This window comes from Bombus pyrosoma, linkage group LG17, assembly GCF_014825855.1.
Source record: "Bombus pyrosoma isolate SC7728 linkage group LG17, ASM1482585v1, whole genome shotgun sequence".
NCBI classification, from domain to species: domain Eukaryota; kingdom Metazoa; phylum Arthropoda; class Insecta; order Hymenoptera; family Apidae; genus Bombus; species Bombus pyrosoma.
Window position 1 is genome coordinate 1,124,881 of NC_057786.1, and position 18,969 is coordinate 1,143,849.

The window sequence follows — 18,969 nt, forward strand, 5'->3', positions numbered from 1 at the left end:
AAACAGGTCATACAATTTTAGATACGAGATAATTAGTAATGCCTATTCATATCTACTTTCGTGTCATAACGAAACTGTTTGCAAATTTTGCAAACATTTATACAATTAGGTCGATTTAAGAGGAGAGAAAAATAACGTGAAAGTAAGAACAAGTTTAATATTTATTTAGTATAATGTGTAACAGATCAGATTTTGTGATTTAACAAGAAATGTATTTTTTAACAAATTATTAACATCTATCGTGTTATATATCTTTTATATACGTTTTTAGAGGAAGTACATCGTTCATAAAATTATCACAGCTACATTTTGATTCTATATTTTATGTTTTATGTTAATTTATGTTATTAATATAAAAAATTAAAAATTATTATATTACAAATTTTGCAGTAGAAATGTTCTCGGTATTCTTGCCTTAATTATGATCGGTCTTTATTTCTAAACATTTCAAACAGTAATTTAAACTACGAAGAAAAATAAGAAAAATGTGTGCGAGCCAATATTTTTTGCAACTAAAATATATATTTAATCGTTTTATTGTAAGTCAACGTGAACTTTGGTTTCTGGAAAGTTGATTAAAGTCAGATTAAATCAATTTGATGATTATGTACAGCTAACACTTATTATTCAGTTGTTATAGTTCAATAGTTCATGGTTGCAGTAACGTAATAGCATCAGAAAAATAGTGAAAGAGAAGAAATAACGAAAGAACAACGAGAAATAAAGAGAACACCAAGTCAGATATGAAAATTAAAATTTATTCCATAAATATTAAGGACGGGAAACATGAATCGAAATTTCTCATTTTATAAATTATGGTGAATTATGATGAAATATTTTTCACGGCGTACCGTCCGCAATGTGTTAATATAACGATAAATATAATCATCTTATATAATAAAATAAATAACTTTTAAACAATACGATAAATATTCTGTACGATTACATTTTTTAAATTGCAGAAAGAATAATGATGAGATCATCAACATTACGTAAATACCGTTCTAGTATTGATATTATTCAATAATGTAAATATCACAATCATACTGTGTATTAATATGGTATAAATTTTAGCTACTACAATAAAAATCACAGCTACTACAAATAGGAAATGTTTTCATCCTAAATATAGTCACATATAGTGTTATATATAACAGTCGATCAGATCACATAATCACGCTACTGTAAGTTTTTTGGAAATGTTTCATTCAAATCCTTCATTTAAAATGTCGGTATAAAATACGTACGTAATCGAGATACTTAATTTATGATATGCACATCGTAACACTACACATAGCTGTAGTTACAATTGTTCGCTTTCTTGAAATATATGATTTATTATCATTTTATGGTATTAGAATTGTAAATCACAGTCTATAAAAGATCTGTGGAATTGCTTTATCACTGCATAATATTTCCACACGTCGGATCCTCGTATATCGTGACCGAAAGCAGCTCAATTATTACATCTATTTATTAGTAATTCAACTGTATTAGAAGCAAAGTAAGCAGATTTACATCATTCAGTGAGTGTGACTATATCATCTAAAAAAAAAAAAAAAGGAGCCGAAGTAATAAAATTAGGAAGAAAAAGGGGAAAAATGATTAAACAAGAAGGAGATCGACAACTAAGCGAAGAAAAGAAAAATTGCGAAAGTCAGATACGGAGATTTTATGCTGGCAAACAGATACTGCTCACCGGGTGCACTGGTTACCTGGGCATCATCATTTTGGAAAAAATCCTGCGCACATGTACCGAAATCAGTAAAATTTACGTTATGATTCGAAAGAAAAAGAACATGGGAATTAAGGACCGATTGAAAAAATGTTTTGAAAATAATGTAAGTAAAGCAACTGAGATACGATATCGAAGAACTGCATGACACTAGAAGGTGATAATGATATTGAATAAAATCATTTGGCATTTAAAATTATTTGACATTTGTAAACAAGTAGCGTTCATCAAAACTACCTGCCTTCCAAGCTCAAGTCCAAAAAGTAACAGCTGTTAAAAAGAAATTATTTAGTGCTAATAGGTGTATTGACCGAAATTAATAAAATAGACGAAAATACAATTGACGAAATTACAGGATCTAGTCTGTGGTATAACTTCTAAGTGCATGACATTATTAAAAACAATTATAAATATATCAGCTATATAATTGCAATTACAAAATAATTCATACATCCTCGTACTATTTACAGATATTTGATACATTACGTGGATCAAATCCGAATTTTATGGAAAAAGTCGAGCTGATCTACGGTGATCTATACGAAAGCGACTTAGGTTTATCGCCAGAAGATCGTCGGCGTTTGCTGGAGAACGTGAATATAATAATTCACAACGCATCGAACGTGCGTTTTGACGAAAAGCCGTCCTATATTTTCCGAATAAACGTAATTGGCACGGAAAAGCTATTGGAACTAGCGACGGAGTGCTCTCGCTTGGAGATATTCGCTTACGTTTCGACCGCATATTCTAATCCTTATAACATAACATTGGAAGAAAAATTTTACCCTCCTCCGGCTGATATGAAGCTGATCAAAGACGTGATAAAAGTCGACGAAGAAACCAAAACTGGACTTTCAGAGGTATCAGTGCGCGATATCGCAGGAAGCTGGATAAATTTATATCCCTTTAGCAAAGCCACCGCTGAAGATCTAGTCAAGACTTTTGGCATAAGAAAGTCGCTTCCTTGTATAGTGTACAGACCTAGCATCAGTATGTCTTTGTCAATTGCTTTATAGTATTTACACTCCTGATTAAAAATATCCCAGAGATTGAGAATATTTGGATTACTTACTAGTATTATTTATATCTTCAATAGTCACAGGTGCGCACGGTGAACCAATCGTAGGGTGGATCGGAAATAAAAATGGTCCGATACTTATAACAAGAGCAGTAAGAGCGGGTTTCATTAATGTGATTGAGGGTGATCTCAATGGTTTTACTCTGGATCTAATTCCGGTTGATATGACGGCTAATAGCCTTTTGGCAGCGATATGGGACTACGTCTTAAATAGGTATTTTATACTATTAAAATGGCTCAAAGGATTGATAAGTAAACAGTATTTTTTCATTTCTACATAATGAAACACTTAAGATGAAAATGAATATTTCTATTAACCCCTTTTTTCTTCTAAAGGGAATCGTCTGAACCACGAGTGTATAATTTTGCAATTAGCGATTGGAATCCTGCTAAGAACAGTCTGGTGGCAAAAACTGTAGTGGAAAATGCACGCAACTATCCATCGCCCGAAATGATACGCTATCCGTTCCTGATATTTACTAAAAATGCTTATATTTTCGCTTTTTTCTTTGCATTATTTAATATTATTCCTGGTGCACTTGCTGACGCGTACCTCGTATTTCGACGGAAGAAGCCAGTGTAAGTCCTAACTAATTTGTCCTTTTAAGGTGTAATACTATTAGGTCGTCCGAAAAGTTTCTTTCGTTTTATAAGGAAATAATGGATGCACAACATTTTCCGTTTCATATTATTTTATCGAATTGCATATAATCCATTTTGTTCTATCAAAATAAAAATCACAACGTTCGACTGATTAGCTTTCATGTTTCTATAAAGATGTATCGTTGTAAAAGACGTGTCTGCAAAAGGAAGACACTTTTCGGACAATCTAATATCATCCTAAAATGATACTACTACTATTAATAATAATAATAACAATAATAATAATAATAATAATAATAATAATAATAATATTTAAAAATGGTATTTGTTTGCACGTAGGTTTGTAAGTCTGTTGAAAAAGGTAATAGTAAATTACACAGACGCGAAAAGCTTTCTAATACCTGATCGACTGATAAAAACAGATAATACGAAGAAGATTTTAACACGTATGAATGCGACCGATTTAAAAGAATTTCGTTTTGATTTATCAACAATAAACTGGTATAGTTATATGAATGAGAATCACATTATGTTAAGAAAACTCCTGAATGAACCATCACAGCCGAAACCGGCGACAATGAGGAAATATCGATATTTGATGATATTACATTACGTCGTTGTTAGTTTAGCTGTATTTGTTTTCTTCTACTTTCTCTACTCGATAACATGTAACATTTTCTCATTCATAGGATAATAAACACAATACAAGACTTTTGTTAAACATGTCTTCTTACTTTCACGTATTTTTCGTATTTGTCATGATGTGCTAAGATGTGCACACTTTTTCACTGTATTATCGTGAAATAATAATGTCAGATTGGCTAATGACCTCGCGCAATTGATACGATTATAAATAACAACAATGTTAGATATCTCGTACAGTTATAAAATGCATGTTGACGTTAAATACGGTTTGAATTGCTCGTCTTTAAAACGGAGAGAGATGATAATCTTTGAGAACTGCTGGATAGTAGGGGATTTTAAGGGGATTGTAAAATATAACACATAATTATATATAGAATAATACTCTTTATTGTTTTTGATAGTTTTTGTTGTTGTTGTCCATATCGTGCGTTATCCTCTTACTTCTCTTCAGGTTAATCGTTTTTTGCGCCGCAATTTGTTGTTTGCATTCTTTTTCCGTTGCTGCTGATTCATTGCTGCTCGATATTTTGGTAAAACGGTACGCGATACAACGACACAACTTTTTGAAACAAAATACGAGAAACGAACGAAGAAAAAAGAAAAGATACACAACGTGTCCAACCACTCGAGAACCGTACAATTCTTCGCATCGTGCACGCGCCGACCACTTAGGACTAGAGTAATTACGATTCGTGCTTCTTTCCCCTTTCCATGACATTTTTCCTTTCCTTTTCCTTTGTTCTCATGCTAATTGGCAAGCACGCGTGCAAAGTAACGAATCGCGGACGCGGGTTGTATCAAGAATCCTCTTGTCCTTCGTCCTTGCGCTCCGTTTCCCACTAACCGCGTAAAACGCGCAACTATTGCCTCGTCTTTCCGTTTGTTTGTTTGACGTTAGCTCAACTTTCTCTTTTTTCTTTCTCTCCCTCTTTTTCCCTATTTGTTTTTTTCTCTTTTTAATTTTAGACGCAGTCTTGCGACACGATACGAAAGACAGTTCGAGTGATCGGCGCACGACGTCTCGCAGATACACGATCGTGCATCTTCAAATTTGTCCTAGCTCTATTAAAGTGGCCGCACACGCGGCTCGTACGGCGAACGTACTCCCATCGGGATACATCGATTTCAGGCGATTAAACGGCGCTAGTTAATTTCGAGCAATCCTATCATCGATACGAAGAAAACGGCTTTACTGCATTTCCATCGTTTCCTCCCTTTTTAAAATTTCCTACATTCTGTATTCGCCTTAGAATCGAACATCCCTCGGGAACGTGCATTCGCTTCACGCGCCCGGCGCCAAATTCATCTTTTTCTTCATTTTCTCTCTCTCTCTCTCTCTCTCTCTCCCTCGCGCGCGCTTTCGCTCTCTCTCTCTCTCTCTCTCGTTCGCTCGCTCGTACTCTCATCTCATCTTATCCTTCTTTTATCTTTTAATTAATTAACTCTGTCTTTCTCTGTAACCGTCTTCTCCGCGCTACTATTTACAATGTACAATGTCGTGTGTTCTTTCCTCGTGTCCTAGGTTTGCGGTCACGGCGGGACTCTCGTAAAGTCTCGGAGATCCGTTACGATCTAGCTCTGGCTTGCCGTCACCCGTCCTCGTTTCTGCTTCTTTTCCCTCTGTCGCCCTCTTTTTTTCTCTTTTTTTTCATTTTTTTTCGTCGACTATCTTTTTGCTTTTTGCACACGCTGGCCGCGGCGTCGTACAGCCTCGTTCGTTCGCGTTTCGTCCGAAAGAAAGGAAGAGACCGTTCTCTTTTCGCGTTCGGTTAAGGCGTTCGGTAGAAACGATCGATCATTAATAGTATCAATAATATTAACAATATTAACGCTAATGATAATAATAATAATAATAATAATATTAATAATAATAGTAATAATAAGAAGAATAAGAATAAGAATAATAATAAGAATAAGAATAAGAATAATAATAATAGTAATCGCACAAAAAAAAAAACAAGAAAAGAAATAGGAGGATTCGAGGACGTTGCATTCGCAAGGCGGCCCACACGAGAACGCTGCTGTCGCTGCACTGCATTTTACTCGTTCGTTCGAATCGTGTAGATTGCTCTTTTAATTAATTCTTCGTTAGATATCGTGGTAATAGGAACTTAAATCGTACATCTACGCGACAGCCCAATTCCATTAACTCTTCGTAGGACAATATAAAATTTACATTTATTAATATTTAAAATAATAATAATAATAATAATAATAATAATAATAATAATAATAATAATGACGACGATATAACAAAAACGTATGTATTTCTCTTTTTTTTTTTCCCCCTTTCATGCTAACAACGAACAGACGCACAGAAAGACCGATACTAAAACGCTCTACAACCAACCCACCGTGTACACATAAATAAATCGGACGCAGAGAACTGATGCAACTTCTCTGTCTTTCTGTAAGGAGCGAAGAAACGCAACATTGCCGGGACTATCGGCTCTGCATTCTTGTCCGTAACTAGCTGTCGTTATATACACGTTACGCGCGACCGATCACTCATTAAACGCGACGAGTAGCGAGAAATGGAAAGGGAAAGATCGACGGACAATGAGAGAAGAAAGAATTCGCGACGACATGCGTACGACGATCGAACGCGATTATCCTACATTGGATGCATACACACGTGAAAACAATCTGGAAGAGCATGTATCGTATGGGAAAATACGGATGACAAGAACGGAGTGGTGGTGTGTTTTTTTTTCGTGTGTGTGTGTGTGTGTGGTTAGAAAAAGAGAACGAGATGTCTTCTGGCGGGATACGCGTCTTACGAGCAGAAATGAATTTGAACAGGAAATCGTTGCGTGGGCCAGCCGCGAATCACAGCAACATCATCCGAACACGACAACGAGATTGCGCGAGTCCCCGTCACCGCTTTTGTATATCACTTACCACGGTAAATATACATAATAATCTTATATATATACTTCTTATTTATATATATAATATATAATAATATCTTATATGTGTATATTTTTCTTCACATTATACCTATTATATCATCTTTTATTTCCGCTTAAACGTACTTCTGCGCGTGTACTATTTATACTATTTACAACTTTTCATCTTTCATCCTCCTTTTCTCTCGCGTCTTCTCCTTCTCGGTTGCTCGTTTCTTTTTACTTGCACCTCCCATCGGAAGAAGGTGTTCGTCGCACACCACCCATTTTATATCCATCCATCTTTTTTCGTCGTTTTTTTTTTTTTTCTTAAAACGTTTTAACATTAACACGCACGCTAGAACTCGTATCGTCGTTCTCTCGCACGGTCACGCTTTTTCCTTTTCCCTAAGCTGCGTCACGTGAACCACGACTTGAAACAAAAAGAAAAAGAAGAAAAAAAAGAGAGAAGAGAAACGGAAAGGAAAAGAAAAACTCACGTCCTCTTTCGCTCTTCAACACGCTCGCCATTCTCAAACGCCGAACTCGCAGTCACTCACTCCCTTCGGTACCGAGTCTTCGTTAACGTGTACATGTACTGTGTGTGTAATCGCGTGTAACTTAATGTTGCGTTCGAACGCAGCGATGCTACGTCTCCGTGTAAAAAATACGAAATTATTTTGTCGCCTCCCAAGTTCCTTTTTTTCTTTTTTCTTTCTTACTTCTTCAACTCACGAAAAGCGAGTCTAGTGTCGCGTAACGCGGTGCTTGGCATTCCGTTAAACGATCAACTCGATCGAACGGTATACAAAATGTTGCGATCGAGAGGCATGAGTATTTTGTTCGCGTACGCGTAACCAGTGCACGCGGTTTTCTTCTTCGTATTAACGAAATTCGATACGTCAGTCAACGCCCGTTTCTCGCATCTATCCGGTAGATTGGCTGGAATTTTGTTTTATCGGCGAATACAGCGTGTATCGAAAGTGAAATTGTAAGGCGTCCTCCTCGTCACGGAACACCAAGCCGATGAGGTAGCGCTTGCGATCGCAAAACACGGAAAGGCATGCTATGTATTTGGAAAGATGCATCAACGCGATGGACGAATTTTTCAACGATGTAGCAGCATACGTTGATGTATCTCGTGTACGTACGTCACACGTACACGAAAACGCTCCGCCGCACATACGCATCGAGCGCAATCTCGCGCAACGCGCGCTTTATCTGTGTGTGCATCTGTTTGTGTATATGTCTATCTGTCTGCGTGTCTGTGTACATGAGTGTTTCTCGCGTTTTAACACCCTACGCGCGGTCCTAGATAGGATGGTAGTAGAAGAACTCGAGCGATTCGTAATCCTAAGAGACGCAACAACCAACGAGAACACGTCTCTTCTTCCTTCTTTACGTCTACTGACCGACGTTTCATCGCAAAGTGTTACTTTCTATCGCTCTTCGTCGTAAAATTAAACGTCGCAGTCTTTATCCAACTTTTTGGTTCTAACGCCTTTCCTTTCCTATGTCACGTACAATTTTTCTTTTTTATTTTTCTTTTTTCTGTTACGAACGATATTCGTTTTTCCGATAATATTTACAATGCGATCACAGTATAAACAATTGTGAATGTACAAAACGTTCGATCAAACAGCGCCGTGTATGACGATCAGGAAGAACGATGTTCTCAATGGCCGTTTTGAAGAAAGTTCGCGAACCGCTCGAGATCGATGCACGCGTACGCGTTCTTCTTCTAGATTCTCCGCGCCGTTGAAGTAATATTGCTCGTTGTTTTCTTTGTAGGAAATAAGCGAGGAACGAACGAACGAAACGGATAGAGGCGAGGCGATTAGCGTGGCGGAAAGCAACGCGGGATAACGGCGTCGAATCGGGTACAAAAAGGCGTCGATCAAACGCGCGAGAGCCAGAACAAGATTCGAAATTGGTAATACGATGATCGAGAATGATGGGAAACGAAAGAGAGAAACGATTATCGAAACAGGAACGAGAAACTGAAAACTGCCGAGAGTTGACGGTTCGTATTAATCATTATTACACTTAGCACGTAGTGTTGTACCTCTATATACATCAAAGCATCTAGCGTATCTCGTGTACAAACGTGTCCATTTGTGTCGTACAGAAGTGTCGCGCGTGTACGTATGAGTTTGGTGTAACGGTACGTGTCGCGTGTAAGTGTATACATCATCGTCGGCTTAACGCTCAATTAATTACGGTAGAAATGAATTTGTGTGGCGAAACGTTGCCGGCTAGAGCTTCCTTTTCTTCGTTACTTCAATCCTCTTCCTTCCTTTCTTTGTCCGCTATCTCGCAAGGTAAATCAGTCGATTTATAAATTACTTTTTCTTATATTCGCTTTGTCGTTCGTTCATAGGTTTGCTTTACACAACGCTTATCTTCGATTTAAGTATAGCTGCTCTGTTGGATTTCAGTTAGTGGACGTTGAGGACGAGATCGCGCGCGGATCGCCGTTCCTCTTCGCGAAGTGCGTATCGTCGAGTTTTATTTTATTTTATTTTACTCTTTTCTTTCGTTTTCTTTCCATCTTTTTTTCTTCTCCTCGCTTAATAATCCCACCGTTCCACACCGTTCCAAATGAATCATTGGTCGCCTTCGTTCACTGCTCGTCGGCCACTCTCTATTTTACAATAGTATTATAGTACATAATTATTAACGAGAGATCAGTGGCGCGCAGTGGCCTCCGCGCGACGACACGAAGGGACCGAACATTTATCCCGATCTCTAAAATGCAGGTACATTTGTTAGCATCGTGCGCCAGAACACAGTTACGCGTTTCCATCTAACGTATTTTCATCCAGTGCTCGCACATCCTTCAAGGTGCCCGAAACAAGAAGCCGTATAACTCGTACGAAGAATCCTGATGGAAATACGTTGGATCACGGTGTGTCCTGTTCACGACGTCAGGACGTATCTAGACTTCTTAACGAAGACTGCAGGCGATCCGTGCTGAACTTACGCACATGTGTCTCTATGTGTACAGAATTAAGCACCAGGGTGTGATCGTCCTAGCACCATATCGACTTTTCCGTGTACGAACCTGTATATCTCTCTCTCTCTCTCTCTTGCTCTCTCGCTCTTTCTCTCGCTCTCTCTCTCTCTCTCTCTCTCCCGATGTACATATATAGTATCTATACGTACATACGTGTATATGAGCGTATACGGCGTGTACATGTGGTGCGTGTACGTGTATTAGTGTACGATATAGGCCACGGCGGTTATGTCTTACGCGTGTAAGTGTATCGTTAGTGTGTCAGAGTGTATGACATTAATTTAATCGCCGGCTGGATAGTCTTTCTAATCCAAAGAGAAAACATCGATCGATGATGATGGACACTCCCCGTTTCGATTGGCTGTCGCGAACGACGCCGGACGTCGCCGAAGAGTTCTCAACGTCAGCCGGCTAGGCGAGCGATATACGCGTATCACGCTGTGCCGATGTTACCAAAAACAAGAGAAACAAAAATAGCGAGAGTTAATACGGTAGAAAGAAGAGAAGGACACTTTTCTATCGAATGTAACAATTAGATTATATTCTGTGTGCATACGTAGGTCTCTCTGTCGGGGTTTCGTGCCGCTTTATCGTCGTTGTTTTAAGGAGCCGAAGAGAAGGTTACCACCGATCCTCTGTACTTGTCCTATCGCCGGCCCGGGGGCGTGAACATTGAAAGCTCTGAGACTTTTCCAACTCTTTCTCTCTACCTCTCTTTTCCCTGTCGCTCTCTCACTCGCTTTCTTTCGCTCTCTCACTATTCCCTTTCTTTCTTTCTTTTTTTTCTGTTTTACTCTCTCACTCTATTCTCGCTCTTTCGTGTCTGACGTGCCGCCGTTGACGACATTTCGAGCGACTCGGGAACTGATATGCGCCGCTGAATTCGCAGGTGCAGCTGCAAAAACAGATCGTTTCGATATAGTATAGCCACGCTCGTTTCGAGGTGGTTGTTGATGACCGAAGGAGAGGACCCGACCTCGCGTTGTTCCATCGTATGAAAACTCGAATTTTTCCAATCTAATTCGTACATTCAAACGCGTGAATGTATACTAAAGTATATAATTTTTCTAGTGAACAGTATCATAAAACAGTCTCGGTCAATTCGAACGATATAAAATGTGAAAATCATTCCAAGCAACGTGATAAAGTATGAAACGTCGAATCGTAGTGGATAATTGGAACAACGCGAGATCAAGTTTACTCGTCGGTTTATAAATTGTAATCACCTCTGGTTGCTTCACATTTGAAGCACTTCCCGATGGGCCATGAATTCCGTGGCGGCTGCACCTGCGAACACAGGGTAACGCGACGCGTACCCTTTCTCTCTTTATTTATCTCTATCTCTATCTCTATCTCTCTCTCCCTCTCCCTCTCTCTCTCTTTCTCTCTTCCCTACAATCAGTAGACCACCCATGCTGGTTATCGGTATGCTACAAGTAGAATGTAACCGAGATAATCGATCGGTGCGTAATTGACACGAACGGTAATAAATAAGAAAAAGAAGACCTCCTGGAGAATCGCCGACCAGGCGTCGCACATATCGGAGAGGCGGGCGAGTACCTCGTTTCTGCGATTTGTGGTTCTTTGCGAGTTTGTTGCCGCGCTTGTTTTTTTTTTCTCTTTTTGTTTTTATTTACTCTGCGGCATCAGCGGATAAAAATCGATGAGATGACTCATCGACGTCAAAATCGGGGGCTATGATCCAACGCACATTAACGATTCGTGCGTACTACTGCTACTGCCAGTGCTGACGCAGGCGTTTCCGACATTGCTACTAGCGCAACTGCCGCTGGTTGGAGCCAGATGTTGTTGTTGCTGCTGCTGCTGCTGCTGCTGCTGCTGCTGCTGCTGTTGATGATGATGATGCTGTTGATGCTGATGATGCTGCTGTTCCTGTGCCGTCGTACTTCTAAGAATATCGTCCGCGGACAGGGGCGTCAGCTTCCATCCAGGCATGAAGTCTAAATCTAGGTCTGGGCCGATATCGACATCCAGTAACTCGTTGTTGTTCAATGGATCCAGCGGCGATTGACTCGAGAGAGACAGCACGCTGCCCCAATTGATGGAACGGCTGTCGTCGCTATCGCCGATGCCGGAATCGACGTCTGTCTCGTTCGAAGACGTTGGTGGCATCGGGAACGGTGTTAACCTGCCCTGCTCAGGAGGTTGAAGTTGAGCAATCGGTGCCGGTATAACCGGCTCCATGGGCGGCGGACTTCTGTCCCTCTCCATCTCACGTTCTAGATGCCTCAGTGTATTGCAGATGAGAACCGATCGATGAAGGCTCGGATCCGGAAATTGGCGATACCTCGCCAGCTTGCACATCGAAATATTTAAAACGGCTAGTCGCCTTTGTCTGTAACACGCTCTACCACGTCGACACCAGCTTGACCTCGAACCTTCGCAGCACCTCTCGTTCGCTCGATAACTAGAACCAAGCTCTAAATAACTCTTTCCATTTTCTTCTCGCCGTATCGTTGGCGGCTCGTAATGATGAGGTGCGCCCCACTGCGGCTGAGGCCTCGATAGTTGGCTGTAACCGTTGTTACCGACCGGGCTGCTAGGTCCGCGCTGATGATGATAGTAGTGCTGCGGATGATGATGCAGATGCGCCACCGTAGACGGCGGCGGCGCTGACGTTGGCGTCGACGACTGCGGCTGTTGCTGCTGCTGTTGCTGTGCCGCCTGATGTTGTTGCTGTTGCTGCTGACTTGCCGATGTCGGCTGACAAGGATTTGTCTGCAGGCAGGGCGAACTCACTTCCATATCGTAATAAGAAGCCGACGTTTGACTCAGCGGGGGCGTGTAACTATCCTCCATCGCCCACCAGCTACCCTCCACTCGGCCTAACTTTGACGGGCTCTCGCCCATGTCCATGTCAAACTCCATGCAGCCCACACCTCCCTCCAGTTTACGTTTTCCTGCCGTGGCCTGCAGACCCATCATTGCACAACTCTGAAAATAGATAAGTTACGTGACATTAGTCTCTCTCTCTCTCTATAGATTCGTTTTTATATACTTCAAAATAATATGATAGATTTTCATACGTCTCCCTTTTCTAGCAGTTCAATATTTATTAGAACGTAAGTGTTGTAAAATTATACAGGTAACGACAAGAAACGATGTTCGTTTATCAAGATATTCGTTTATCAAAAGAAATATGAAATTAGATAGAGATAATTCGACGAGAATTGAATTTTTTGTTATATGGGAATAGTTTGAATAGGCTAGGGATTTTCCCTCCATAACAACTTAGTGACATGATCGCGAAAGACCTTGTCCAGTCCCGATACTCGGTTACAAACAAGAGTGTAGGCAAAACGACATGACTGTATGACTCAGAGGGTCGGCTCGCTGACAGACGTTGGAGAATGACGTCAGACATCTCCCTACCCTAGCCTGGAAGAAGTCATCGTTGGAATGGATGATCGAGTGGGTATGGAAGAGAAGGGGGCCACAAATGGCGAAGGGGTCAGGGGAGTGTTGTTACTCATGGGTTCAATCAGCAAGCATGCGGGCCCCTTGTGAAATACTCCTCTTCATTTTATCTTTCCCTCCGTCTTTGTTTTCCTTTTCCTTCGTTTCGTATCCGTTCAAAGGTACATATATAGTAACATATTAAATTTATCAAAGCGAAATTATCTTCAATTTTGATGTTGATTAGTGATCTTCCTATATCTCTAATACCAAGTCTTACGCATAACGTTACTATAATTCTACTGTATTACGAAAATTAAATATTTTCCATTGCTTTCCTTTAGATGAAAATAAAATATGTATATACATAGAGCTTACATACATATATAAACAAATATCTTGTGTGTGATTCACAGTGATACCAATGAGAAACCTGATCGACCCATGCGACGAAACCCCAAACAAAATGATAAAGCACGTAGGCATATCGATGATTTATATCCGTGCACATCCGATTTAACGACTGTACGGGTGAAAGTAAGTATTTACTTACTTAATCGTCTCTCCCTCCCTCGACTTTTGCTTACTGAAGCAAGTCTACCAAAGGGGCAAAGAGAGCGACGCGAAAAACTCGAGAGATAAAAATCACGTGGATGTGGTTGAGAATCGCTGACAGCGCAGTTAGTTGAACGTATTGCCGTGGGATGTCACTAGCGACACGTTCGTCATTTTGTCGGATCCACGTGGTCTGCACATGACGTTTGATTTCAGAAAAAAAAAGCAAAAACAGAAATGGAGGGAATGGAAGTCACGAAGAGCTGACCTATGGGTAGGGGATGCTCGGTGGCGTGAACGTCATTTAACAGATAATCGATGCGTTATGTTGTTCGGCCAATACGACGAGCCGCGTGTGCAACTGGCAAGAACAACGGTGACAAAAGGAGGGGAAAAAAAGTTCCGAGGAAACGAGCAATGCCATCAGAGACGATACCGCGCGCTCATGATATATATCCGTGTTTATGATAAAGTAAGTAATGCAATTCAACGTTTTCTTTAATGAAACTTTCGATTAATAGTATAAAAAAGAATGGAAATTTGGAATAAAACGAAGAGTTTAAATATATCCTTTTCGTTTATGATGTTATCGGTACAAGAAATTAAATTACCTTTCATTAAAATAACTTCATCATCAAGAACCCTTGAGAAGAAGAAAGGCAGGCTCTTTCTTAGAAACGATTTATAGATTTCTAGAAGTAACTAGTTAGTACAGCGGCGGCAGCAACAGCAGCCAACGACTCAATCTCGACTCGACAGTGTACATCCGCCGCGGCGGCCTACTTGGAATACGACTCGCTCGCGAAGGTTCTCCTTCCAACAGGGTCGACCAGTCCCGGAGCTCTCCGAGAGACGATTCACGGAATCGCGGGGAAAACAATGACGGATTCGTATCCGCAAGCTTGATTTCGCCTTCCATCACGGTGAAAACGTGATTTTTCTCAGGAATGTAATTCTCGCTTTGTCGATCAATGCTTTTTCCAATATCCTTATTTGCCGCGCTAACAACCATATGTATTCTACGATATAATATTCGGAGTACTTGTGCTGTCACTTTTTTTTTTTTTTTTAATTCATTTCATTGATAGAAGAGCGCAAAAAAAAAGAAAGATGACGAATTTCCAATCTGAATGTTTTATTTGCGAATTTCTACTTTATCAGTCGTGTTATTCAGGTCGCCGATAGATCTTGTGTCTTCTTAAGTTACATTAGGCCGCATTAATTGAAACGTTTGAGATAAAGATTTCAGTGAACGCGCTCAAGAATTCGACCAACGTCCTTACAAACAATGTTTGCGAAACATGGTCCGGGCACTTGTTGAATCAAGACGGCCACCGGGTGGTTGCTGCGGGGAGTTACCGCGTAACGGATTAACTGTGTGTGGTAGAAATGCACGGCTCTTAACTGCCCATAAATCAAAGTCAAGAAGCATCCTCATCCCACTCTCTTTTCCTCTCACGAAATATTTAAGGGTTGCGGTTCGCGCGGCTCACTTTCGCAACTGAAGAATCTTTCCAGCCTCATCTGAGTTAGAGAATCGTGCCACTGATTTTCGAGGGTAAGTGCCGGGAGGAAGTTACTTTCATTCACTTTGTATCTCTCCTTTGAAATTTTTTACGATGCAACTATTTCAAATAATTCGATCGCGTCAATGAAAATTGCTTTCGATTGTAAAATATACCGAACGTGTTTGGAATGAAAATATTTTTGTACTAAAATTTTATAAAATTACAAACACACTTCCCCGTCTTTCATTCGTATTCGAAACAGCTTTTTTACTTTTATTAAATAACGTTGAATTTTTTTCCGCGCGAATGCCATCTACCAGTGAATTCCGTAATTAACTCGCAGAGAGAAGTTATTTCGAGGTTAATCAGATAAAAGTACGTTCAAAATAGCGTATATTTCCTAATATCATAACCTGTTATAATATTTTTTATCATTAAGCGACTTATCAAGAAACGCGACAAATAAATTATCAAATTTGTTAAATTACGTTTAACTTGAGCAAATAGAGGAAATAATTTATCGAATTTTATAAGAGTATACCTTCGATTAATTATCGTTAAACACGTGTCATTATATCGGCAAATTACACAGAAAGTTTGATGACAGAGTTTCTATAAACAAATTTGCTCCAATTCCTGTTTTATCGTCAGGAATGTAGGTCAATGGAATAAACGTGAGAGAAGTACCAGAACTAGAAAAGATTCATGACGACTGTGCTCGCAATAAGATAATGTTCACTGCGTGAAGCCTATCTAGACTGGCTAAAGCATACGCATGAGAAGATTAATAAAGTCAGCTTTTGCGTCACTCTTTGTAAAATCAAGCGAAATTCCACTTGACATGTAAAAAAGATTGGAAAAATGAAAATATGAATAATGGATAACGTAAACAAAGGTAAAAATAATTCCTTTCAATAGAGGAAATAAAGAAATTTCTTTCGACATACGTATATGCAGTAATTGACACGTGTCTGTAATTTGAATAACAGATTGACAAATACGTTTACTTTGAATGAGTTCTACTCCATTTGATTTCCTACGAGTAGCGAGCAAGCACAGAACCAGAGAAGAATCAAAAGTAGAGGAGGTTTGTTGTGGATCCGGCTATGCCTGACGATGAGGTAATGTTTGCTACACGAGTCAAAGCTATCTAGTCAGCCAAAGAACGAACACACACGAAGCCCCGCTCAAGCCACTCGGAGCCCCGTAGATAAAACCAGTCAGTGTGTGGCGTCGTACATTCCTAAGTTATATGTGTGCGTGCTAGACATATACAAATACATTGGAACGATGATACTGTAAGATCGAATACTTGAATGCATTTTTGAATTCAAATGCTCCAGAATTTTCGGTACGATATTAGCTTTGCATATTTAGCGGCGGAAAATAGTCGATTGGTCTGCTTCTTTGGAGGTTAGGTCAATAACTCGATCGTACCAACAAGAAATGCAATAGACTCGATAATCGTTTGGAAGAAGCGCGCGGAAAGAACGAAATACGATTGAATACATTAAAAGTTCAAATGTGGAAGGAGGAAGAAAAAAGGGAAGAGATAATGATACGAGCAAAGTCGAGGCGTAAAATAAGTTCGCAGTATATTATCTTTATGTTTTGTCGAAGGAGTATCGGTTTAAAAAATGATCGTCACGCGATGCATCGCAGAAGCATTGTAATTTTGCTTCGCCTCGTATTCGAAATTGCATAGTGGATAAATGTAATCGAGTCGCGTTGCTGCGAAATTTCTGCGCCGCTCGGCCATCAGAAGAACGACACATCGAGGCGACGTTGGTGCCGGCGGTCGGCAGTCATGACAACATGACGTCAACCGGCCGTGTGTTATTTTCGAAAGGGGACTCGAGCGACGCGACGCCTGCCGGCGAGATCGCCAACTACGAAAAACAGCTCGACAACGACGTCGCGCACCACGGTATCGGGCCAAGAAATAACAACGCGTACGATATAGCTTGCCGTGTTATGATTATCGAACGCAATTCCGTCGGGAATATTTAAATAAATGAGAAACCAGCGAGCCTACCCTTGGATAAAAGATTTTCGTTTTTCGTATAGAATGGACGAGTAGCTTTCACGTTTCTTCAACGAACACAATATTATCGCCAGATATTGTCTACTCTTTATCCGTCCATTTATCAATGACGTGCTGTATTATTTATAGGTATGATATTCTGGATAATTTTCCACGATCAGTGCAGTCGAGCAAATTATTAAAATAATTTGAATTATATTAGAAATTACATTCTAACGATCTCGATCTGACACACATTTACGGTACTGTACACGTTTATGAACAAATTATTCGTATTCCTTGCACAATATAAAATTATCTAATAGTATTTCGGCGATAAAAAGAAAGGGAAAAATCGTAATATATCTTTCGCCCGTGAGAATAAACTCCGCTCGGAATGACTTTGTTCGTCTCGGCCGAGTCTGTCGGACGAATCTGACTGTAGCAGAAAATTTTTCGAAATCGAGAATGTTCCTCGTTTCAGCCATGAATTATGCAATCGTCGAATTTCGTTTCGCGATATGGCGCAAGATCTTTGCCGAGCGGCGACGTTTCTTCGAATTCGACTTGGAGTTTCGCGCGTACGATCCTGGAAGCTGTCTGAGCGCTAGCTAGCTTTAACGGTGTAAAGTCCGCGGCAGATTAGCGGTACGCTATCTCGTCGAACGGATAAGATTGTCGGGGAGCAAGCCAGTTAGACTTAGGTTTCAAGGACTCGTAAATCGCGCTCATCGTCGTGAACTTTGAAAAACCTGAGATTGTCAGGCCTTCCGTTTCTGAAATTCGAACATTTTCTACCCTTTTAATTCGGTCTTCGAGATAGAATTTAGAGATGGTAAGGCGTGAGACTTTGCCTTTTCGTTTTATCGATATGTAAAAAAAATTTAAGAAATCTGATAGCTTTGAAACGGATTTAAATTTCTAGTACGTTTTACGCGTTGCATCCAGATTTGACTTTTATGTTTCGCTACGTGTATGCTGCATGCTGGTTTTATTTTTATATGCTCGTCTATGTACTTTGGATAGAATAGTATATTGAAACTATCTTAAAGCAGTCGGATGTTTTCAGGAAATAATCAACCATGGAAGAATTTAAATTCGGACTGAAGAAACAAATGTTGTAAATCTTTACTTCTGCCTTTAAATAATAACAGTAATAATAATAATAATAATAATAATAATTATAATTATAGAAAAAGACGACCTGATCGCTGCGTGATGTATATATATATATATATTAATAATTAATGTAACAGAAATATAAAACGAAATGATCACAACACAGAACGAAAATGGCGTATCGTTGCTTTGGCTTTAAATTGCTAATTATTGTCGCGATACATTTTTACAATTATCATAATTGTAAAGAAATGCCATTGAAAAATTGTCACATCATATTATCGATGGATATAAAGAGAGTATAAAAAAGGGGCAATTATACAGAAGCGAGGGCGTTATGAAAGCTGGAAAAAATATGTTATAAAATGCGACGAATATATTT

The 18,969-nt window shown here is 39.7% G+C and overlaps 2 protein-coding genes and 1 pseudogene across 12 annotated transcripts in view; 2 read left to right on the forward strand and 1 right to left on the reverse strand.

The window, feature by feature from the left end:
• Window positions 1–439: 439 nt before the first annotated feature.
• On the forward strand, window positions 440–7,299 carry LOC122576899 (fatty acyl-CoA reductase 1-like). The gene is made up of 5 exons (XM_043747784.1): window positions 440–1,841; window positions 2,206–2,725; window positions 2,832–3,027; window positions 3,150–3,392; window positions 3,756–7,299. The coding sequence occupies exons 1-5, from the start codon at window positions 1,602–1,604 to the stop codon at window positions 4,108–4,110; spliced, it is 1,554 nt and encodes a 517-aa protein (XP_043603719.1). The 5' UTR covers window positions 440–1,601; the 3' UTR covers window positions 4,111–7,299.
• The window catches only part of LOC122576900 (chromatin modification-related protein EAF1-like), a 399,412-nt gene continuing 387,222 nt past the window's right edge, over window positions 6,780–18,969 (reverse strand). For 7 of the 11 annotated variants that reach the window (XM_043747788.1, XM_043747793.1, XM_043747791.1 and 4 more), the window contains one exon: window positions 6,780–12,920. In XM_043747788.1, coding sequence (XP_043603723.1) covers window positions 11,661–12,920 — 1,260 coding nt within the window. In that variant the 3' untranslated portion in view covers window positions 6,780–11,660. Of the gene's footprint in view, window positions 12,921–13,012; window positions 13,159–13,764; window positions 14,029–14,548; window positions 14,938–18,969 lie in introns of those variants that run through there. The other 4 variants (XM_043747785.1, XM_043747794.1, XM_043747790.1 and 1 more) reach the window with 4 other exon arrangements.
• LOC122576901 lies at window positions 14,137–18,686 on the forward strand (annotated as a pseudogene).

Excerpts from the sequence above, each read along its gene's own strand:
- LOC122576899 (XM_043747784.1), top strand. The coding sequence starts at position 1,602 with ATGATTAAACAAGAAGGAGATCGACAACTAAGCGAAGAAAAGAAAAAT. Across the intron at positions 2,726-2,831 it reads AGTGTACAGACCTAGCATCA|TCACAGGTGCGCACGGTGAA; the intron begins GTATGTCTTTGT and ends TATCTTCAATAG. Across the intron at positions 3,028-3,149 it reads TGGGACTACGTCTTAAATAG|GGAATCGTCTGAACCACGAG; the intron begins GTATTTTATACT and ends TTTCTTCTAAAG.